At 43.4% G+C, this 24616-nt stretch overlaps 1 protein-coding gene across 6 annotated transcripts in view; it reads left to right on the top strand.

Annotated features, from left to right (window-relative positions):
• Nucleotides 1-4065: 4065 nt before the first annotated feature.
• SAP130 (Sin3A associated protein 130) overlaps nucleotides 4066-24616 on the top strand; it is a 75615-nt gene continuing 55064 nt past the window's right edge. For 2 of the 6 annotated variants that reach the window (XM_060017001.1, XM_060016999.1), the window contains exons 1-9: nucleotides 4066-4230; nucleotides 5855-5972; nucleotides 13262-13497; nucleotides 14212-14370; nucleotides 15585-15696; nucleotides 16710-16834; nucleotides 18469-18593; nucleotides 24186-24333; nucleotides 24502-24592. In XM_060017001.1, coding sequence (XP_059872984.1) covers nucleotides 5861-5972; nucleotides 13262-13497; nucleotides 14212-14370; nucleotides 15585-15696; nucleotides 16710-16834; nucleotides 18469-18593; nucleotides 24186-24333; nucleotides 24502-24592 — 1108 coding nt within the window. In that variant the 5' untranslated portion in view covers nucleotides 4066-4230; nucleotides 5855-5860. Of the gene's footprint in view, nucleotides 4231-4881; nucleotides 4910-5854; nucleotides 5973-13261; nucleotides 13498-14211; nucleotides 14371-15584; nucleotides 15697-16709; nucleotides 16835-18468; nucleotides 18594-24185; nucleotides 24334-24501; nucleotides 24593-24616 lie in introns of those variants that run through there. The other 4 variants (XM_060017004.1, XM_060017000.1, XM_060017002.1 and 1 more) reach the window with 3 other exon arrangements.

The raw sequence follows: 24616 nt of genomic DNA, 5'->3' as shown, positions 1-24616 counted from the left end.
GGCAAAATCCTTCATTTCTTCCAGCTCAATGTTTTTCAAACATTTTGACCTACAACCCATAATAAGAAATGCATCTTGCATTGAGACCCAGTGCACATACACACAACTGAAACTAAAATTTCACAAAACAATACTCTACTATATGTAGTATACGTACAGTACATAGTTTGCTAGGGCTGCCATAACAAAATATCACAGACTGTAGGGCTTAAGCAGTGGAAATTTATTTTCTCACGGTTCTGGAGAATGGAAGTCCAAGATCAAAATGTCGGCAGGTTAGCTTACCCTTCCCCCTCCCCATATCCTCAAGTCTATTCTCTAGTAGGTCTGCATCTTTATTCCCATCTTGCCCCTGGGTTCTTCACGACCATCTTGTTGTTGTTGTTTCTTAGATTCCATATATATGTGTTAGCATATGGTATTTGTTTTTCTCTTTCTGACTTACTTCACTCTGTATGACAGACTCTAGGTCCATCCACCTCACTACAAATGACTCAATTTCGTTTCCTTTTATGGCTGAGTAATATTCCATTGTATATATGTGCCACACCTTCTTTATCCATTCATCTGTTGATGGACATTTAGGTTGTTTCCATGTCCTGGCTATTGTAAATAGAACTGCAATGAACATTGTGGTACATGACTCTTTTTGAATTATGGTTTTCTCAGGGTATATGCCCAGTAGTGGGATTGCTGGGTTGTATGACAATCACTATCTTTTTAAACTTGCTGTAACAAGTTTAAAAAACTTGGCTCATTAAATATCCTGAATGTGTCGAAATCATGTTTCTCTATTGTTTCAAATTTAGCTAAAAACTAAACATAACATAATACAGTCAAGGAAGTGACATCTCCTCACCTTTGCCATTTTCTATTGATTAGAAGAATGTCACAGATCCTGCCACATTCAAAGGAAAGAGATTACACAAGGTCATGAACCCCAAGAGGGGGACCATGAGGGGTCATCCTAGAGTCTGTCCACCATACACACTCTGGAGGAGACAGAGTCTGAGTTTGGCCTAGGTAATAAACCAGAAGAAGGTAATAAAAACAATGAATGTGAGTGAGCTCAAAAGCTTCACGTCCTTTACGTGTGTAGCTTTTAACAACTACACAATAAGATTGAGATAAGTGACGGTACTTTCATTTTACAGATGAGTTACCTGGAGAGGACTATATTTCCCTGGCTGGGGAGTTGGGCCAAGGGGAGTATCTGGACTTAGAGGAACCAAAGAGTCAGTATCATTAGATGACCCAGGCTCAGGCTGAGAACCATCTGGGTTCAGCAGCAGAGACCAAACAGAGCTTCACCAACACTTGCAGACCATCCACTGACATTTGACTGACCACCACAGGACACTTGCATTGAGAACTTACTCTCTTTGTTGGCAGAGGGCAGTAGTTATTTGTTCTCTTGGTAACCACCCAGGAGATGTTATGCCTGATGGTGTCTTTGTTCAATCCATCCAAACTCTCTTCTGTGCACACTATCTCCAAGAACCCAAGATACTAATAAGCCCCCGCAACTGGCAGGGGGGCTTGAAGACCTGAGAAGTGTGGAAGGCTTAGCCTGGTTGGGGTACAAGAAGGCTGTCTTCAGCATGCCAAGCTCAGGGGATGGGAATCCTAAATCTTAGCAACACAGCCATAGGTGAAACATCTATTTTCCTTCAAGTATCCACTACGTGAGGGACTAGAGACATAAGTGAATAAAGCAGAGACTGTCTCTAGTAACTAAGGAAAATTCGGATTTCATTCATGTACTACGGATGTGTTTGTGATTATACCCAGCAAACATTTATTGAATCCTTCCTGTTGATGGGAGATATAAAGATGAATAATTTCTCTCTCCGCCTAATCCAGGAAGAATACATCGTAGATAGATTAGTACTATAATAGAGGGACCGAAGGAGTGTCCACGGAAGTATCCTGTAGGGCGGGGGGAAGGAGAGGAATTTCACGGAAGGCTTCTTGGAGAAGATAAATCATTTCCTTTGCAGTTAGGCATTGTAGAAATGGCAGCACTCTGCTACATAGCTGCTGAGGAGTGAGGCCTATATAAGGCAAGGCTTGAGCAAAACCCTGGAAGCCAAGCTGTGTGGAGAACTGGTGGAAACTATGGTTGAGAGAGTACTCAACCATACTTGAGAGGTAGGAGGGACTGAATTACTAAGGCCTTTGAACTGGGTTTACGGGTTTGGAATAGATTTTGAAGTCATTGGAACATCATGGATGGAAAGAACAGATTCAGAGGAATGCTTTAGAAAAAGAACTCTGCGGAGGACAGGTTGAGGGTAGGAAGAGACTTGAGTGAGGCAATGTTAGTATAATCCAGACAGGAATTAATGACAGGTTGAGCCGAGGCTACGGAAGCAACTGGAAAGGAGGTGCAGAGGTCCATAGGGTGACCCTGGGAGATGGAAGAGTGGAAACCAACAAGAATTAAACCAAAGGCAGAGAAGATGGTGATGCCATTAACCAAACCCAGAAACAAGGGGGAGGAGTACACAGGTGAGGCAAATCAATGAAGGTGTACGATATGTTAAGTCTCAGGGGCTTGTAAGACATATTTGTGGGACTGTAGGTATACAGTTCAAGAGAGAGTTATCTTGAGTTACCTTTATCACCACGCAGACAAAATATGGAGTCATTTTCGAGAACAGTATTTGAAACTGTGAGAGTGCACTAAACTAGTTAGAAAGATAGTAGAGCATTGAGAGAGGGCTGGAGAGTGCTGTATATGTGAGAAAGAAGAAGTAGAAAGCAACTTAATAGGGACAGAAGTAGAATCAGGAGAGAGTGTGGTTCTGGTGACCAAGGGAGTAATTTTTTTTTCTGAGCATAGCCGATTTACGATGTTGTGTTAGTTTCAGGTGTACAGCAAAGTGCTTCAGTTATAGATATACATATATCTATTGTTTTTCAGATTCTTTTCCCATAGGGAAGCACATTTTAAGGAAGAATTACTGTTGGTAAACTAGACAAGATGAGAACTAAGCCAGGACCATTGGGCGAGGTAAGTAGGTCACTGGCAACTTTGGGGAGCAGTCTGAGAAGAGTGGCAGAAGCAGAATGGACTGCCTAAGGAGAGAGGAGGCTAAGGTATATCACATCAGTTACTTTTAGGAGAAATTTGAGAAGGGAAGAGTGTGAGAAAGGAAAGTGCCTTGAGTAAGGAGAGCGGGTATTTGAGACATTCTTGTAGCCACGCGCTACTCTTTTCCTCGCAAGAACACAGCTGTGCACGACAGGAAGAAGGGATGCGAGCCCCATTTATTTCTTAACACAAAACTCCAGATCTAAATTACCATCTGGGAAGGGAGGAGGGGGACATTAACTCTATTGTCAGATTCAGATTTTGCTCCGGCAGCTTTGGCTAAGTCTGCTGCCGCTGTATAAACTCCATCCCTCCACCCCAAACAAAACAACAAAACACCACCGCCTCCCTCCGCTTCTTCGTAATCTGGAAAAACCGAGCAGGTGCACCGTGCCGGAGTCCTGCGCCAAAGGCCCCTCTCCGAGCCGGCTTTAACCCGAAGGTGCTCGGCTCCTAAGCGGGTCCGGCCTGGTGTGCAGCTCCCGATGCAGCGCGCCGGGCGCAAACCCGATAGAGTCGCTTGAGTTCCGCCCACCCGATCTTCCCACGATGCTCAGGCTTTGCGGGCCGTGGCCTCTGTGGGGACATCAAGAACAGTCAGGAAAGCCCTCGGCCCTGCCTGCAGCCCCTTCGGCCCGCTGCAGTCAGCCTCCATTACCTTTTCCCGCGCCGCACCGCCCTCGAGAAAATGAAACCTTGTGGCGTCAGCTGAGGCAAAACGGTATGAGCTTTTTACTAGGCAAAGAGAAAATGCAGAACCGACTTTACACAGCAAAGGGGTGTGTTGCCTCAGCCCGGTCGCCCGGACGCCCCGCCCAGGCCCGCCCTCTCGGCATCTGGGACTACATTTCCCAGAGGCCTCAGCGGCCCCCGAGGGGCAGGCCCGTCCGCTCTCCGCTCACACTGAGCAGTGACTGGCTTCTCCGGAGGAGGGCGGGGCCTACCCCAGCCAATGGGTCAGAGGCTCGTTACGGCGGCGGAAGCAGCGGCGCTGGGCTGAGGGGTGGGGGGCAGAGTGCTAGCGCCTCGGCGGCAGCGGCGGGTCCGGGAGCCCGAGGACGCCGGCTCCACAGGCGGAGAGCGCACGAGAGCGAGCTCGAGGCGGCGCGGCGGCCACCCGGCGCAGCACTCAGGTAATGGCGGGACGGGCGCCTGGGAGCGGAGGGGAGGAGAGGGGAGGAGACGAGGGGGCGGGGCGGCCGAGCCGGGCTGCAGCGTCCTTCCCGCTGCGCGTCCCCGGGGAAGGGCAGCGGTCCCTCGTCTCCTGCGGCGCAAACCTGAGCTCTTTCGCGAGCTGAGCACGGCTTTTGGCCCGGCGGCAGAGGCCGGGTGTCCTGTGGCAAGGAAGGGAGAGGCGTCGGGAGGGCTGGGCTGATTCGGGCGTGGGGGCGTGGCGGGCGTGGGCCTTGGCGGGGAAGCTGAGAGGCCGGGGGAGCGCGGGCGGGCGGGCGGCCCAGGGAGTTTGGCTCCTGGAGCAGTTTAAAGTGACTCTCCACATCCGGGCCCTGCGCCCGCCGCTTTCAGACCCTGACCGAGGCGGGGCCTCCGAGCTCCCCGCCCCTTTCGCCTGCGGCGCTTGTCTGCCTCTGCCATTGGCTCAGCCTCGAGAGGTTTGGGCTGCCCCGGCGAGGCTCGCGCCTGATTGGCTGGCAGTCGGCGGGAGGGTGGGGCGGGATCTCAGCGCGCAGGCAGCGTTGGATTGGTGCGGGCCCCGGACTGACGCGCCCGGCGTGGGGCCAATGGGCGGGCGGGGGAGGTAGGGGCAGGTTCGGGGGAAGAGGACTGGAGCGCAGCGGCAGCCGGGCAGCGGGGGTGAGCGGGGCCGGCGGGGCTGGACAGCGGCGGGCCCAAGGCGCGCTGCGGCACGAGTCGTCCCCGCGACCTCGGAGCCCAGCGCTGCCACCGAGATGGGTCCTCCGCGGCACCCCCAGCCCGGCGATGTGGAATCGGGAGGGGCGGGCGGCGGGCGGCGGCAGGTAAAGGGCACACTGGTCCCGGGGCTCCTCAGAACGCCTGCCCCTTCCCCAGGGATGGAGTCTCAGAGATCCGGAGTGTCCGGAGACCTGTGTTCTCTGATCTCAGCGGGGGACTTCAGGGTGGGGGCAGGATTGCGGGCGTATCGGGGATATCGGCTCCTGAAGGAGGAGTGGGGGTCGATTTTAGGGAAAGTGGTGAAGGTCTCGGTTCCCTTTGGCTCAGTGGGGCTCTGTGAAAGGGGCGGGGGAGAAATCCGTCAATGGAGGCCTGTGCAGGAAAGCGTTTGAGAATTCCTTTCGGATCAGGTCTTGATGGAAGGTATCTGATCCCTTCTTAGGACAGGGCATCTGCCTCCGATTCCTCCTGTGACACACTGATGACAGTTCTGTTCACCTTGGTGTGAGGCTTAAGTCTTTCAAAGGCACATGCCATTTGCCTTGAAACTTTACACAGAAGTATATATATTGTGTTAAGATCTGTCACGTGGATGTTATACACAATGCAGTGCCGACTTTTGTGGCAATCCACAGGTATTGGGGGGCGGTGTCATAATATCCCCCAGCACCACATAAACGATTTTACCATTAATTGAACCTATGTACATCAAAAGCTTAAACAGTTTACACCATTTCTGCACTGTATATTGAAAACAAGTATCATTTTAGATAGATGATGCTACATTTGCTTTTCTAAGGGGAGATGTAGGTACTAAAAATGCTTTACTTTCTCATTGATTCTAATATCAGAATCCAGTAATAACCATATGCCTATGCACTGCAGGTGGAAATGAGTTCTCAACAGTTTCCTCGGTTAGGAACCCCCTCCACCGGGCTAAGCCAGGCTCCTTCACAGATAGCCAACAGTGGTTCTGCAGGATTGATAAACCCAGCTGCAACAGGTGAGATGTGTGATATTTTTCTATATTGCTTCCTGCTTTAAAAATATTGCCAGTTTTCTAATTTAAAAATTAGCAAATTCTTTGTGGGATTTTAGTAAATACTAGGTTATCAAATTTGAAAAATGGATATATTACAGTTCTAATTTAAATAGGGCTTTCTTTCTTCCTGTTTTAACCACTTGATTCACAGGTACAGAGTGTACATGAAACTTACAGTGAAGCACGCCTACAAGAACTCTTTTTAATGTATTAATGTGTTCTTACTTAATTAAGGCCCAGAGGTGTAATAATAATGCCATGAGGAATGCAAAGGTGTGTGAGGCGCAGGTCTTGCCTGTCAGGAGCTTACTGTATAGGAAAAGAGATTTTAAAAGATGTGTATACGCACATATATGCAACTTGGTTTTTAGTCGTATACTCTTTGAATGCTGAAGATCAGTGGCCTCAGCTGGTGATGATTTTGCCCCCCAGGGAATATTTGGCGATGTCTGGGTACACTTTTAGGTGTCACAAGTAGGGGGTGCTCTTGGATATTTAGAGGCCCAGGATGCTGCTAAATACACGACGTTAACCACCCCCACAGCGAAGTATCTAGTCCAGTCAGCAGTGCTGAAGTTGAGTTACTCCTTCAAATAATTCTGTATTCTGTGTATCAAGTGGAAAGGTGGCATTGCGAAGTGAAGTAAGGTACTCCTTTTTTTATTCCTCTTTCTTTACAGCCTGATTTCTATGTTCCTCATCATGGTAAATGGTACTTACCATCTACTTATTGCTCAAACCAGGAACTCAGGCATGGTGTTTAATTGTTCTGTCTTTGTCTCTCACCTGTGAGCTGTGGCCTCCTTCCTATTGCTTCGCCTCCTTCCTGCCAACTTAGTTTTTGTTACAAATTTATTTTAGTTCTCTTTAGACTTAAAGTAACTTTAAGCTACTTTATTCCTCCTGCTTAATAGTAGCTGCTCATATTTTCTGAACAGATGATAAGTTCTCGGCCTTCTTGACCTTGGGACTTCGCACAGTCCAGTTTTGTTTTGTTTGTTTGCCACAATCTTTCTTCTTCCTTTGCACACTTATTTATCTGGCTAATTCTTTGTTCTTCCTTGAGGTTTCCTCTCAGATGTCACTTTCTCTGGGAAGTCTTTACTGACTCCATCATCCACAGTAACGCAAGGTCGGGCCTCCTCCTAGAATGAAGGCCAGGACCTATCTGTCCATGCTTCTTTGTATGTGCTATCCTTGCTACAGGGTAGAGGTTAACAAATTCTTATAGCGCCACAGATTTTTGACAGTGTTTTATCTTTTGTATGAATTCACAGCAGAATTTTTTTTTTTTTTTGGCCAAGCTGCATGGCTTGCGGGATCTTAGTTCCCTGACCAGGGATTGAACCCAGGACACAGCAGTGAAAGCGCCAAGTCCTAACCACTGGCGTGCCAGGGAATCCCCACAACCGAATAATTTAAAGGAGCATAGCTAAAGAGAATTTTTTTTAATAGAAATCCATTTTTAATTTATTTATTTTATTTATTTATTTTTGGCTGCGTTGGATCTTCGTTGCTGCACGCGGGCTTTCTCTGGTTGTGTCGAGCGGGGGATATTCTTCATTGTGGTGCACGGGCTTCTCACTGCAGCGGCTTCTCTTGTTGCGGAGCGTGGGCTCTAGGCACATCAGCTTCAGTAGTTGTGGCTCGCAGGCTCAGTAGTTGTGGCTTGAAGGCTCTAGAGCGCAGGCTCAGTCATTGTGGCACACAGGCTTAGTTGCTCCGCGGCATGTGGGATCTTCCCGGACCGGGGCACGAACCCGCGTCCCCTGCATCGGCAGGCAGACTCCCAACCACTGCGCCACCAGGGAAACCCCAAAAGAGAATATTTTTGAACATCTATTTGCGAGAATTATGCTGCTCGTTAAAAAGGGTATCAATTAGCAATAATTGCCCTCAGACTTTGTTGAGAAGGAAATCATTGACTTAGGCCCAAATTGTCTATAATTTTACTTCTGAAATGTGTATGTTGTTTCCTTCAGTTGCTCTTAAAAAGAAAATAAAAGTTTTCCTTAAGTAGTTAGATGTTTTTCTATATTTCCTGGTGCTCTTATTGGAAGAAGTAATTTGGGATCCTACGCATCTCAGGATTTCAAGTACATGTTCACAGTACAGAAGTATAGATTACAACCATTCTCTTAACTACTGCTTCAAGGTTCTTTTCTGATAAAAATAAACAACTTCAAATACCTAGAAGGAAACGATACATAGTTGCAAAAAGAGCTTAGTGGAAAATGGTCAGTGCCTTATATCTTAAATGAAAGTGTCAAAAATCAAAGTCTTCCTGGACAGATAGGTTTGGAGGAAAGTTATGAAATTGTCCATTTCCTTTAAAATTTTAATTAGGGGAAAATCTGGGCAGTGGGGAAGGTTAAAAATCAGTTGATAATGGAAAGACAGAAGTAAAACTCTTTATTCACAAGCATCACGTATACAGAAAATACTAAATGTTTTTTAAAAGCTGTTGGAACTAATAAGTGAAATTACTAAAGGTTGCAGGATAAAAGTTCAGTGTACAGAAATCAATTATATTTCTAAATACTAGTAATGAATAGTGAAATTTTAAAAATGTCATTTATAGTATCATTAAAAAAAAAAACCATAAAATACTTAGGAATAAGTTAACAAAATATGTGTATGACCCGGGCTTAGAAAATGATGTAAAACATTGCTGAGAGAAGTTAAAGACCTAGATAAATGAAAAGATCTATCATGTTCATAGATTGGAAAACTCAGTATTTTCCTTTACCCAAAGGGATCTGTAGATTCAAATGAATCCTAATCAAATTCACATCAGGTACTTTTCTAAAAATTGAATCTAAAATTAAATCTAAAATTTATGTGAAAACCAAAGGACCTAGAATAGCAAAGCAATTTAGACAAAAAAGAAGAAAGTTGGGGGACTCCACTGCCTTACTTCAAGACTTGGTATAAAGCTGCACTACTCAAGACAATGTGATATTAGCATAAATCACTGGATCATTGGTACAAACTAGAGGATCCAGAAATAGACCCACACATAATGGTCAATTGATTTTTGATAAAAGTACATAGATAATTCAATAGGGGAATGATAGTCTTTTTAACAAAATAGTGCCAGGACACCAGAATATCCATATGAAAAAAAAATAAACCTTGACCTTTACTTCCACTGTGCACATAAATTAACTCGAAATGTATAATTATGGACCTAAGTATACAACTTAAAATTTCTAAAAGAAAATATAGGAGAAACTGTTTGTTACCTTAGAGTAAGTAAAAATTGCTTAGGGCACGAAAAACGTTGATTATAAAGGAGGCAACTAATACACTGTACTTCATCAACATTAAAAATGACTGCTCTGCAAAAGACACTGTTAGTAAAATAAAAAGGCAAGCTACCAAATGAGAGAAGACATTTGTGATAAATGTGTCAGCAAAGGACTTACATCTGGAATATATAAAAAACTTGTAACTCAATAGCAAAAAAGGCAAACAGCTTGTGTTTTTTTGTTGTTTGTTTGTTTTTAAGGGATGAAATATGTGAATAGACACTTTACCAAAGATGCTATATAAAGGCCAGATAAACGCAAAAGATATTCAACTGTATTAACTCCTCAGGGCAATGCAAATTAAAACCACAGTGAGAAACTACTATACACCCACTAGAATGACTAAAACAAAAAGACTGACAATACCGAGTTTTGACGTGCTTCTCGAGCAAGCAGAACCCATGCATTGGTGGGAATGCAAAGTAATCCAGCCACTTTGGTAAGCAGTTTGGCACAGTGTGTTAAAAAATTTAACATAAGCTTACCATACAACCCAGCAGTCTCATTCCTAGGTGTTTACCCAAGATAAAGGAAAATGTGTGTCACACATACAGTGGCTTCTCCTTCAGTGTTCATAGAAGCGTTGTTCATAATAGCCAAACCCTGGAAAGAACCCAGATTTTATCAGCTGGTGACTGGATAAGCAAAGTTTGGTTTAATCCGTACAGTGGAATACTACTCAGTGGTAAAAAGAAGCAAACTAGCATTATAAACAGTAACGTGGATGAACGTCCAAAGCATTTTACTGAGAGAAAGAAGCCAGACCCAAAGGACCACATACTGTGTGGTTCTATTTCTATGAAATTCCAGAAAAGATAAAGCAGTGGTGATAGAACCATCAATAGATCAGTGGTTTCTAAGGAGTAGGGGTGGGAGGGAGGGAATTGTCTGCAAAGGGGCATGAATGAACTTGTTAGAGTAAGGGAAATGTTCTATGTCATGATTGTGTTGTGATAACAGTACTGAATACATTTGTGAAAATTTAGTTTTATACAAAAAATTAGATTTTATATGTAAATTGTACCTCAGTTAATAAACCTGATTGATTAAAAAATGGACAAGATATGAACATATACTTCACAAAGGAAGATGTATATGAATGGCCTATGGTCACATAAAAAGAAGTTCAACATTACCAGTCAGCATGGAAATGTTAATTAAAACCACAATGAGATACCCAGTACACAACCACTAGAATGTCTGTGTGTCAAGAATCCGTGAGGATGAGGAACAACTGGACCGCTAATACACTGCCGGTGGGAACATGAGATAATACAACCACTTTGGAAAGTACTTCGGCAGTTTCATATGAAGTTTACCATTTGACCCAGCCATTCTGCTCCTAACTTGTTGGTGAGAATGTAAAAAAAAAAAAATCATTGAACTCTCTTTAGAATAGCCATTTTATTGTATGCAAGTTATACCTCAATAAAACGGTTTTAAAAATCAAAAATTTTTAAAAATCTGAATGACCTAGGAGAAGGGTCAATGTATAGCAGAATATGAAATATGTTAATCTTTTCTCCCAGCACTTTTTTCCTCCAAGAGAAAATTTCTGATTTTTTTTCCTGAGGAGATCATTGAACAAGGACTCAGAGTACATATGGGTATTTATTCTAGAGTTGTTGACAATAGCAAAAATTTGGAAATTTTTGCTCATTGATGATATAGTGGTTTAAAAAGGTATAGTACATCTATTCAATAGAATTTCATTTAGCACTTTTGAAATGATGTGGTGTATATTCTGTATTACTTAGCGATTCCACTCTTAGGTGGAATCCAATAGCAATGGTAATGTTCACCAAAAGTCATACACGTGAATAATTACTAGCATTCCTATTCATAATAGTAAAAAAAAAACCTGAAAACTAACTGTGAGTAAAATGGGTAATTTGTGATTTATTCAAGCAATGGCATACTGTACTGAGAATGAAGGAGCTATGGCTACATGTAATAATATGCACAAATCTTATACCTATAAGTGAGAGAGACAAGAACCAGGTACATTTGTTACGAGTATATATATATATGTTCAAAAATAGACAACAGTAATCTATAGTTTTAGAAGTTAGCATAGTGAGTATCATTGGGAGGTACAGTGACTGGAATCAGGCTGAACAGAGGGTTTATGGGGAAGCGGTAGCATTCTGCTTGTTGATCTCGGGGCTGGTAACTCGGGTGTATTCCGTTTGTAAAAGTTCATTGAGCTATACACTTGTCTTTATGAAGGTTATAGTTAAATAAAAAGTTAAGTAAATAAAAACCCACCTAAGATTAAAGAGCTGAGAAGTGTCTGACGTTTTACCAAAATAGTAACTTGGTGCCTTTAGGGGATAGACTTTGGGAGCAGCTTTACTTTCTTTATAGTTTTCCAAGTAATTAAAATTTTTTATGTAAGTATAATCTTTATGTTCAGAAAAATAATGTCAGTGCTGTTTTGGGAAAATGATAGTGCAAATTAATATTTTCACAGACTCTCCTTTTTCATTACATTAGTTCCTTGATTTTTAATAAATTTTTTATCATTGTGTTCTGAATTCACAGCATTTTAAAATTTAGTTTTATTTATTTTTGGCTGCGTTGGGTCTTTGTTGCTGCACGCAGGCTTTCTCTAGTTGTGGCGAGTGGGGGCTACTCTTCGTTGCAGTGCGCAGGCTTCTCATTGCGGTGGCTTCTCTTGTTGCAGAGTATGGGCCCCAGGTGCACGGGCTCTAGAGCGCAGGCTCAGTAGTTGTGGCGCACAGGCTTAGTTGCTCCGTGGCATGTGGTATCTTCCCGGACCAGGGATCGAACCCGTGTTCCCAGCATTGGCAGGCGGATTCTTAACCACCCCGCCACCAGGGAAGTCCCAGTTCCTTGATTTTTTTAACTTAATTTTTAAATACGTTACGTGTTCTCATGGTCCAAAATTCCAAAAGAAAAAAGAATATACACTGAAAAATATCTCTCCTTCCTGTCCTCCACTCATCCACTTTCTTTCCTTTCAGGCAAACAAGATGCTTTGGAGATACGTTATCCATATTCAAATACAAATGTATTTATATTTGTGTGTATTTTATTTGCTTTTTCTCTGTTCTGTACCTTGGTATTTTCATATATCTTTTTCACAATATATATATATATTATACATTTTCCCATAAGAGTACCTAAAAAGCTTTCTTGTTTTATTTTTATAGTTGCATGGTAGTCTGTTGTGTGAGTATACCATAATTTATTTAACCAGTCCCCTGTTGGTGGACATGTAGGTTTTTCGGTTCCTTTGCTAGTATAAAAATACTGAAACAGATAACTTGTACCTGAGTCATTGTGCACACATGCTGTGTATCTATAGGGTACAGTCACGCAAGTGGAATTGTTGAGTCTCAAAGGGTGCGTGCACTGTAATAATGATAGAGCTTTACTTGTTCACTCTGTAGGGATTTGGACTGAGAAATTGGTTACCTTTTTTGGGGGGGGTGGATGCCGCACCACACAGCATGCAGGATCTTAGCTCCCCGACCAGGGGTCAGACCTGTGCCCCCTGCAGTGGAAGCATGGATTCTTAACCACTGGACCGCCTGGGAAGTCCCCAAGTCACCTTTTTAATATTAGGTTTTTATAACTTTTTAAATAAATATTTTAAATGAAATTGTCTTATATCTTATATTACAATTTCAAGTATTTGAGGTCATTCTAGATAGTTTTCAGGCCCTTTGTTCATAGGAGTAGGAAATTACAATCTTTAAAACAAGTCCCATGTTCCAAAGGTGTGACTTTCGAGTTTGCTCTCCATCAGAGGAATTTGATGTCCAAATTCTCCTTGTTAAGAAAATCTTAGAAGGAAACGGTCAGTTTATCAACCCTGCAACTTAACTGCAAGCTCCACTCTTACATGTGCTGTTACATTATTTGATATTGGAAGGGCATGACACGCTGTTTCACCCTTCATGTCTTCACTAGTCAACGATGAATCTAGTCGAGATGCTGAAGTCACTGCCAGGGAGCACGTGGGTTCCAGCAGCTCCCTACAGTCCCGTGAAGAGAAGCAAGAGCCTGTTGTGGTAAGGCCCTATCCACAGGTGCAGATGTTGTCTACACACCATGCTGTTGCATCGGGCACACCTGTCACAGTGACAGCCCCGCCAGCACATCTGACGCCAGCAGTGCCACTCTCATTTTCGGAGGGACTTATGAAGGTAATGGAGAGGTTTAAAATTTCACATTGAACGACAGCTAAAGACTGGCTAGTATTTCTGACAGTGCTCACAGAGTCTTAGGCTGTATCCTAGGATCATAGCTTTTTCTTTTGGACCTATCAGTTCAGCTCCTCTCTGTAACTCAGAGTTGCGCTGTTCTGCAGTGCCTAGTCTCGTGCCGCTGGGCAGTTGGCATCACAGGATCTTTTCTCGTACCCATTTTGACGTGGATTTTATTTCAAGTTATGGGCATGCTAGTGTAGCTTTTATCTTGGAGTGGCACTCTTCTCCAAGGTTTTGTTTTGATAGCTTGCTAATTTGGGTGTATCAGAATATCGCCTTGTGTATTAACCATATGGATATGTGTCAGTTACTGGGAGTTTTGTTTACTTCCAGCCAAACTTGGGAGGCGGCACGGTATAGAAGAAAGAATGTGGGCTGTGAGCCATACAGATCTGGGCTTTATTCCCAGTTCTAGTCTTTACTGTCTGTGTGGCTTTAAGCAAGGGACCTAGCCTTGCTTCGTATGTTTCCACATCTGTAACGTGGCCATGCTAGCACCTCAATGGAGAGGCTGTGATGCTAAGAGATAGAACATGTGAGGCTTCGGGCATCCTTCCTGGCGCTCTCCAGGTTTGATTTGTGCGCGTGTGTGGAATGAAGGGCATCGCTGGAAACGCTGTTGATCTGTGTCGTGTGGTTTTCTGTTCGCAGCCGCCCCCGAAGCCCACCGTGCCTAGCCGTCCCATTGCTCCTGCTCCACCTTCCACCTTGTCACTTCCCCCCAAGCTTCCAGGGCAGGTTACCGTTACCATGGAGAGTAGCATCCCTCAAGCTGCAGCCATTCCTGTGGCAACAATCAGTGGACAACAGGTTTTTTTCCTCTTAATTTGCTGATTTTCAAACTGAGATGCCAAACTGTTGATCATTATTTACTGAATGCCAGCAGTACATTAGGCACTGGACTAAATCAAAAATTAACTGGTCACCGGTATCTGCAAGGGGACAAGAGGAGAGTGGACAGAGAAGGATGGCCTCGGGAGTGAGACCAGTATGCACAGTGGTCTTGTCATTCGGCCCGTACGTAGTGGGTATCTGCTGTGTACGAGGCACCCCCTGCAGTGTGAGAAGCGAATCTAGATACGACAGCCCGTGACCTTGAGGAGCACAGGAGTCCGGCTGTGCTTGGTTACAGGCGCAGAACTCCAGTGGGCTGAGGACAGCCTCACAGCAGCAGTGCTTCTCTAAGGCTGTTCTCTGAGGACGGTGATGTGTGTCTCTTGGGCGACTGGCGGGTTCCCTCAGCAGCCTACCAGTTGTGAACCTTTATTTTAAAGTCTCATGTTTTAACTTAATTTTTTTTTTGAAATTGCAGTCCTCCTCCATAATATGTATTCGATTTATTTAAATATTTTAAATTACTTACCAATGAAAACTGAATCTCACAACTCACTCCCTTCAAGTTTTCAGGAGAAAAATGGTATTCCAAAAAGGTGCACTGTGGTGTTTTTCATTTTGTCATATTGCTGAGTCCTCCCAGAAGTGCTGGAATGCCCACCTGAGAAGCACTGGCATCAGGATCGGGCAGGTGTGAGGAAGGGACACGTAGGGGTGAGCTGCAGAACTGATGGGCGAGTGCCCGTTGGATGCTGACTGAATTTACTTAGAGATCTTGGCTAGCATAAAGCATACGTGAGTGCAGTGGCGTGTAAAGGAAATAGTGATAATAAGAAAAAATAAGCTATAGGCCAAGACAAAGAAAACAAGGGTAAAAGACTACTATTGAAGATGAGAGTGTCTGAAAGTGGACAGTCAGATGTGTCATCAGTGATAGGAATCTAACAGCTAGCTAGATTCAAGGCAGTTGATGGGTCCTCCCTGCCCCTTACCACATGCCTGCTGGCACAGGGCATCGTGCAGTATGCTGTGAAAAGGAAACTAAATGTCCTTTCCCTTGGGGTGCTCACTATCTTAAGAGGAACAACATGACCCACATTTGGAGGCAGCTGACTTCCTAGAAGCAATGGCTAAGCACCCGTGGCTAAGACCAGGCACTTGGAAATAACGTTGCATCCTGTTTCTTGCAGGGGCATCCCAGTAACCTGCATCACATCATGACCACAAACGTACAGATGTCTATCATCCGGAGCAACGCACCTGGGCCCCCTCTTCACATTGGAGCTTCTCATTTGCCTCGAGGTAAATAAAGGCTGCGTGTTTTCTTCAGACTCCTGAAATGCAGTGACAGGTGTACGTTTGGTAGAAGATACAGTAACACAAAGCATATCCAGAATGAGCTTTTTAGAGTTGCAGGACAGCAGAAATAAACTTAGATTAATGCACATTTTTAGTGTGGCCTAATAGGTGCTTATTATAGTTATATTGCAACACGTATGTGTGTAAACTCAGAGCAATTCAAATTTTCTGTATGGTCTAAAAATTGTCCTTTATACTGAGGAACTCCTGAAAGCTGTGGTTGTGTAAATATGGGCTTCATTTTCAATAAATAAGTCACAAATGTTAATACTGAGTATTTCTGAAATTTAGTGAAAATGCTTAGTCAAATCTTTTTATTCACATGGCAATAAGATGAATTTATTCTTACAATTAAGTGCTGATAGGTTGTAAGGTATTAAATTTAATGAGTTTTTTCAGTTACTTGATCAGAAATTGTTACCTTCTGTTGGAGAGGATAAAATTATTGTCGGCAGAATCAGGCTAACAAATACTCTCTCTCAGTGTAACTTAGTGGTTGTTCTCAGAGTGAGGTTCACAGACTGCAGGGGGATCTGTGTGAGGTCGAAACTAAGACGTGTGCCCTTTTGTCAGTGCTGATATTGGCACTGATGGTACAAAGGCAGTGGTGGTTCAAGTGAACTCTCACTGGTGGTTAAACTGCTGCAGCCTTGGCTTGAATCAGGGTAATAACAGCACCGTGCTGTGCTTCACTGCTACATACTTGCAGTTTAAGAAAAAAAAAAAAAGCCAGTTTCATTTAAGAACACCCTTGAAGAAGCAATACAGATTATCGATCTTATGAAATCTCAGCCCTTGAGCGCACGTTCTCTTAATTTTCTGTATGATGAAATGGGAAGTATACATAAAGCACTTAAGCTGAATACTGACATACTGAGCTTATAGGGAATATAATTGTAGCTATTTAAATCATGAGCCCGGAAGCCATACTAATGAAAAAAATACTGTTTTTCCAGGTGCAGCAGCTGCTGCTGTGATGTCCAGTTCTAAAGTAACCACGGTCCTGAGGCCGACTTCCCAGTTGCCAAATGCTGCTGCAGCTCAGCCGGCAGTACAGCACATCATTCACCAGCCAATCCAGGCACGCCAGGGTTGTGGGTAGTCAGCCAGCAAGCGTTCAGCGCCTACTCTGAGTCATTCACTCTGCTTGGCACTGTGCGAGTCCTTGAACCTCAAGCGACTTTGGATCTAGCTGCCAAGATGTAGAGAAGGCTGAATTACATATGGTGTCATGTGATCCACTGTAGGAATTTAGGAGAGAGGTAGTAAGGGAACGCTTTTGGTTGGGATGGGTGTGGCAGTGGGGATTCAGAGACGTGAAGGGGGGCAGCACTGTGAACAAGGCGAGGAAGATAGTGGTGGTTGTACACAATGTGGAGTAAAGCCTAGTTAGAACTGAGGGATTCTAATTTGGATAGGAGTGTGTGAACCCCTAAACATTTTATGCACATAGGTATGCTTTTTGAGGAAGATGGTCCATGCCTTTCAACTTTTTTCAAGGAAACCTGTGGCCTCAGTACTACTGAAGTATAACGTGTTACTGCGTGATACCATGTCTGTCTCTAAATTCGGGGCTCTAAGGTGAAGACTGTAAACTTGATTTTGTACACAGCAGAGAGCTACTGCGTCTTTGGAATATACTGATATATGGTCAAAGAAATATCTTTGAAAGATTAATCTAGCTGAATTGCGTACAGAAGGTAGAAGTTCAGTGCCTTTGGGGCCAGACTGGTAGCATGTATGAAATAGCTGGGTTTAAGATACTACGGAAGAGTGCTGACTGGGACGCGGGGTAAGATATGTCTAGCCTAGAGCTTTCACATTAAACAAAATAAAAGACCTTGCTGGTAATAAAACACGTTTGGAGACTGATTAGGGCCCCAGGAGTATAATGGTAGGAAAGGTTGGAGAAAGAGGAGAACCAAGGTCAAGAGCTCAGTAGTGAGGAAGACAGCACAGCAGTCCTAGTGTGAGAGGACAGGCTGTGAGAGCAGCGCCATGGGGACGAGGTCTGCAGGTGAGAAACAGATCAAGAATGGGCAGAGTTTGCTGAGTTAACCTGCACGTGGCAGGAGAAGGAAAGAAGGACTACTCAGGAGAGCTCAGATGACTGGAGAATCTGACAGTGGGCAAGCGGGTGAAGCCCAGTGTGGAACTCGTTAGTCAGGTGAAGATTTTACACACAGATGTAGGGCTGAGGGAAGTACATCCATATGGAAACATCTAGAAAGCATCTGGGCACCCTGCACCTTCCGCTGGCAAAGAATGCTGTTACCACGTGTTTGCCTTTTTTGCCCTCAGATGGCATGAGAGCCAGCATCCAGTTCTGAGTAGGCCCTCTGTGGAAAGCCCTAGGTTGTGTCGTCATGAAAAGTGTCTGCTCCAGGACCAGCGACAGCTCTGTGGGAACTAGAGCTGAAGGGCTAGATTCCAGTCTGTACTAATCGTAGGACAGAATTTTGAGTCTGGTCATATTCGAAAAGAAGGGGCTTGTGTACTCTCCAACCAGCATTGGATTTTTTGGGATAATTCTGGCTCTTGGCCTTCTAGCAACCTATCTGAAAAGAGAACTCGGTAATCAGAATGGTGAGAATTTATTTTCATTTGGACATAAACACCCTTATTTCGAGGCCCAGTTTTCAAATTATACTTGCAGTGTTTTGGGCATACTGTATTTTGCTTTCAATGAAATACGTTTTTCTCTTCTCTTGGTAGTCTCGTCCACCTGTGACCACCTCTAATACCATCCCTCCTGCTGTGGTAGCAACTGTGTCGGCCACCAGAGCTCAGTCTCCAGTGATTACTACAACAGCAGCCCATGCCACTGATTCCGCACTTAGGTATATTTGGGGGTTTGAAGATCAGCCATCCTGTCATCCTCCCTTCTTCCCTCCCCTTTTCTTTTCCTTCTTTCATTCAACTCAGCAAATATTTATTGAGTGCTTTTTTCTTTTTTTTAATGAGCTATGTTGTGTTCTAGACACTGAGGATAAAGCAGTGAACAAATAAAAAGAAATTCTTGCCCTCATAGAGTTTCTGTTTGTAGAAACTGTGGCTGGAGACATACCATTAAAAAATATATAGTTTTTTAGGTGGCAGAGAGTGCTTCGGGGAAAAATCAGGGCGAATGGGATTTGGAGTGACAGGGTAGGCAGTGCGGGGAGCTTACTTTGTCATGTAAGGTGATCAGGAAGGGCTTTGTTGATAAGAATGCAGTTGAACAGAAAATGGAAAGAAGTGAAATGAGCCATATGGTTGTCTGGGATAAGAGTATTCTAGACAGTGGGAACAGTAAGTGCAAAGGCCCTGATACAGGAGTATGTTTGCCGCATAAAGGGGCAGCAAGAGGCTAATGGTAGGAGAGTGGCCAGAGATAATTTTGGGGGGTAGCAAGGTCCCCAGGTCATGCCGAGCCTTAGGAACCACTCTGAGGATTTGGCCTGCACTGGGGGGCAATGGGAAGCCTTAGCAGAGTTTGGAACAGAGCGGTGCCATGATCTGAAGTAGCTGCATCAGCCTGGTTGCTGGAGAGAGTTGGCTGTGGGGAGGCAAAGTTGGAAGCAGGATGTTTCAAAGAGTATGGCAGGAATCCAGGAGAGATGGTCATTGGAGGTGGAAAGATGTGGTTAGATTCTGAATAGAACTTTGAAGGTAGCGGAGGGGATTTCTGAGGAAGCACGTACGGGGTTATTAGAGAATGAGAACAGTCAGGCTTATGCCAGCGCTGGTTGGCTGTGCAGCTGGGAGAGTGGAGTTGCCTAAACTTGAGATGGGGAAGAATGGGAGGAGTAGGTTTGGGGAGGAATTCCAGACTCTGGTTTGGGGCACTTTTAAGGTTGTGCAGACTTCTGAGCACCCAAGTGGAGATGTTGAGAAAGCTTAATATATGAGTCTGGAGTCCACAGAAGAGTTTGGGAGGAGATGATTTAGGAGGGCAATATAGATGGGGAGGAGGTTTATGAGAGAAAATGGCTCCCAGTTGAGAGGGCTGTCGAGGGAAGCAGTGTTCTCAAGGGAGAACCAAGATTCATTAGGGCAGGAAGATAGTGGATATATTCACAGAAGAGGTTGAGGATACAGGAGATTTTGCTAAAGATGGATTGTGAGTCCAGAGGGTATAGTAGAAAGGTTGGGTGTTTGAGAAGTGAAGCCAGTACAATTAGGAGATTTACAGAGCCATACAGGGAGAGAATCTGGTCAATGAGGGGTGGTCTCTGATGATGCTTGTGAGTGACACAGGGATGAAGACATCAAGGTATTTGTCCTCACGACCTGCAGGCATATTGTGCTGGTGAAGCTATGAAAGTTGGGGAAGGCAGTGGCATGAGAGTCTTGCCAGGAGCATGCAGTGTTCCAGTGGTCTTGCTTGATTCTTGCCATCGATTACATGGGTGCCAGGGAAAGAGCCTTCGGCAATATGGACAAGAAGTGATTCACTGGGCCGAAGGAGGGATAGGGCATGGAGAACAGAGCCGTCGGGAACTAGAGACCATCCGGAAGACTTGTCTACCAGTTGGAAGCAGTCTGAGATGCCTCCTTGGTTTCTTCCTTGCTTGACCAAGTAAATGAAAAGGAAACAAGGGAAAGAAAGCAGATTTATTTATTTATTTATTTATTTATGGCTGCATTGGGTCTTCGTCACTGTGCATGGGCTTTTCTCTAATTGCAGCGAGTGCGGGCTACTCTTGGTTGCATTGCGCGGGCTTCTTGTTGTGGTGGCTTCTGTTGTTGCAGAGCAAGGGCTCCAGGCACGTGGGTTCAGTAGTTGTGGCACGCGGGCTCTAGAGCACAGATTCAGTAGTTGTGGCGCATGGGCGCAGTTGCTCCGCGGCATGTGGGATCTTCCCGGACCAAGGATCGAACCCGTGTCCCCTGCATTGGCAGGTGGATTCTTAACCACTGCGCCACCAGGGAAGCCCCGAAAGCAGATTTTAAAGAGAAGGTTAAGTTTTGTGATACTGAGTGTATCTGTGGCAACAGGTAGTTGAAGAGATGTCTGTGCTTGAGAAGTCATTAACGTGGGCTACAGTTAATGCTCTAGGTATCTGAGTCTACCCAGCGGGAATAAATATAATGAGAAGAGGGCCCAGAACAGAGCTCTGAAGAAAATAACACTTACATGCAGAGTAGTGCCTAGGGCGTAACTTTAACCACTAGCTCTGTCATTTACTAGCTGTGTGTCATTATAAGTGTTTTTAACTTCCCTGATCCTTAGTCCCCTCTTCAATAAAATGAAGACACTTTACTTCTCGGTAATTGAATATATTGCCTGAGGTACAAAGAGACACAACAGCCCAACGTAAAATAGACTGTTATTCATGTTAACTTTATAGTACCTTCAAAAAATTAATATATTCAGATGGTATGATGAAATTCAAAAGGTATAAATGTGTATACAGTGAAAACTAGGGGTAGTTTTTTTTTAAACCATGTTGTTGAATTATCTATCTTTTCCAGTGTATTGTTTTTACTAAAAAATGGATATTGAATTTTGTCAGATAGATTTTTAGCATATAACTACGTTTTCGCTCCTGTAACAAATATTATTGTGTACCTCGTCTGTGCCAGTCACTGCTCTAGGCACTGGAAATACACTAGGGAATTAAACGGACAAAAACCCTAATGATCAGATGGTTTTTCTACTTAAATTATCTATAACTGTGATAAATTCCTAATGTCTGACTTCCTAGCTAATGGATGTACTGATGGGCATTTTGGCATATGTTGCATGTTTGTGATGGTGTGCCTTCAAGGTGTATTCCTGGAAGTGGGAGTGCTAGGTGAAAGAGTAAATGTCTCAATTTCCTCACCTAGAAAATGGCCGTAATATTACCTTCCTTGATGTGGCAGTTAATGTATAAATATTAGTGTGTGAATATGTATATATTAATACTAATATATAAAGCACTTAATACATGCCTGACATGTAATGGTCATTAACACTTTTTATGTGTTAACACTTGTTATTTTTCATTAGAGTAAATGAAAATCAAAGACTATAGTCTGTGCTTTCAGAAACACTTCACATATCTAAATACTTAATAGAAATACTCTTTTGGGGGTATATTTTTGTATGAGCTGGACTTCTTAAAATATGAGCACGTTTAAGTTTGAATTTAGGAGATCCTTTCCGGGTGATTCTGTTGGCATTCTTCTTTGTTACAGGTATCTTCAGAATTGTTCCCATAATTAGATTCCTCCATCCTAAAATTTGTGATTATTTTAGTTATGTGTACATGTATCTCTCTGAATGCATTTCATTGTAAATGCTGGGAGTGGGCAGCTTTCACTGTACTCTGATGACCTAAGTCATCAACTATTAAAAATCCAGTCTTCAGTAGTAGGCTTTCTCCTCAGTAAGTTCCACCAGGTGTCATAGTTGCACCTATGACCAGGCTTTCAGCTTTCCTTTGAACTTGAATAATATGCCATTTAGTTCTCTTCCTATAGGGAGAAAGCCATCCTTTATTCAGTTTGTAAGTTTTATGCACTAATATCCCACCAGCTCTGATCTTAAAGCATTTTGAGAGAGGATCCCTGTGATGAAACCATTGGTTAGTTTGGATACGTGAGGTCCCAATCACATTTCACCCTTACGGCTCAACTTTTCATGTTTTCTTCTTCCTCATTTATAATCACGTGGTTCCAAAATACAAAAACATAAAAAGGTATTCAGTAGGGAGTATCACTCCTCTGTCGCACGTCTACCAAGTTCCTATGTTCCTTTCCCTTTGCCTTTGTAAAGTAACATGTTTATAGCTTTCGGGGTGTCCTTCCAGTGTTTCTTAAATACAGTCGAATTCACATGTAATTCTTAACTTTTATCCTTTTTACCCCCCAAATTGTTTAATTCATAGATTCCTAAGCTGCCGTCTTACTGCAGCCGGCAGTGTGTCAGTCTCAAGATTTATATGTTCCTCTTTGGGTTTTTTCATATAACAACGTATGTTGAAAGCTTTCCATTTCAGTACGTGGAGTTTCGTTGTTCTTTTAGCAGCAGTATGATGACCCATCGTGTATGTGGATTTGAGGTTCTTTTCTTTACTTTACTATCATAAATAATATTGCAGTGAATAACTTTATACTCTTGTCATTATGCATGTGTGCAAGAATATCTATAGGATAAATTCCCAAAAGTGATCAGAGGGTATATGTGATTGTAATTTTGATACCTATGTCTTATTGCCTTCCATAGGGTTTGTACCAGTTTATACTCCCTCCAGAATATTTAAAAGTGCCTGTTCCCTTACAGCTTGAACAACAGAGTACCCTGTCAATTTTTTGGATTTTTGCCAATCTGATAGGTGAACAATAATATATCAGTGTCTTTTAAATTACATTTCTCTTCCTCTGATTAAGACTTAGTCTTTTCCCTTTGTTAAGGGGCCATTTGTGTTTTCTTTTTAGCAAACTGACTATTCATATCCTTGGCCTGTTTTTCTATTGGGCTGTTATTTTTCTCATGGATTTCTAGGAGCTCTTCATATATTAAGATTACACTTTCACCTATGAGTCTTTTTACTTTGCTTGTAGTGTGTTTTACTGTGTTAGGACGCTTGCTTATTGGTTTACAGAGTCAAATTTCTTGATTTTTTTTTATAGATTTTGGATTTTTAGAGCTTTTAATTGTTTAGAAAGCTCTCCGCCACTCCAAGGCTATTAAAGAATTCTATCTTTTCTTCATGTACTTTCTTATTTTCCGTTAAACCTTTCATCATTTTCATATTTATCCTGGTGTACTGTGTGAAGTATGGATCTCATTTGATTTTTTCCAAATGGCTATGTAGTCTTCCTAGCATCATTTATTAAGTAGCCCATTCTCTCCCCTCTGTTTGAGATGTCAACTTTGATATACTGTCAAGTTTTCTTACCATTTTTGCAATTTCAGTAGCATGCTTGCCAGTTAATTTGACATGCTGTCTATGTTGATATCCCTTTCAATTATGAGGCAGTCATAACTATAACTTTATCTTTTGGTAAGGGATGATATAAAATTGGGGGAAGGAAGTCAGCGCTTCAAGGTCACAGGTTAAGCTTCCGTTAATCAAGGTTTTCTGTAATGTTACCTCAACAGTTAGAACCTTAGTGTGTATCTTCAGATTTGTCCACAGAGTGAAACGTGTTCGTTATAGTAATGCTTACTCCAGATGGTCAGAGAGTGTTGATTAATTATATCGAGGATACTCAGTATGACTAAGGATTAATTTATTTGGTTCATGGTACATATTGATACCTTTTAGAATGAGGCTTATGGCAGTTTCAGGAGAGAAACTCGATGGGCAGTTAACTTCATTGGTTCACATGTGGACTTCACAGACCTGTGAAAAATAAAACGCTGACTGTGATCCAGCATGAGACAGTAAGTGGCCTTGGCTGCCTGCATTGCGTCTGGAGACAAGTCATAGATCGTGATGTCTTTTCTGTCTTCCCAGTCGGCCAACTCTGTCTCTCCAGCATCCACCGTCTGCAGCAATTAGTATTCAGCGTCCTGCCCAGTCACGGGATGTGACAACAAGAATCACACTGCCATCTCACCCTGCGCTAGGGACGCCAAAACAGCAGCTCCATACCATGGCTCAGGTAAAACCAGAGATGAAGAGCCATCTGTATACCCTGTGGGTTAAAACCAGAATTGTGCAAAACTTGCTAAAAGCCTGGCAATATCGAAGGCAGTGATTGCGTTTAAACGGGATTGGGTGGGAGATGTTCCTGTTTCTAATTGTGTTGTGGGGTGTCCCCCCCCCACAGAAAACGATCTTCAGTACTGGCACACCAGTGGCTGCAGCAACGGTAGCACCTATTTTGGCAACCAACACCATTCCTTCCGCAACCACGGCTGGTAAGTCGGCAGCCCTGCTCTTCC

Source organism: Delphinus delphis, chromosome 7 (assembly GCF_949987515.2).
Source record: "Delphinus delphis chromosome 7, mDelDel1.2, whole genome shotgun sequence".
Classification (NCBI taxonomy): Eukaryota; Metazoa; Chordata; class Mammalia; order Artiodactyla; family Delphinidae; genus Delphinus; species Delphinus delphis.
The sequence above is the reverse complement of the archived record's forward strand: the minus strand, read 5'-3'. Positions and strand labels throughout refer to the sequence as shown.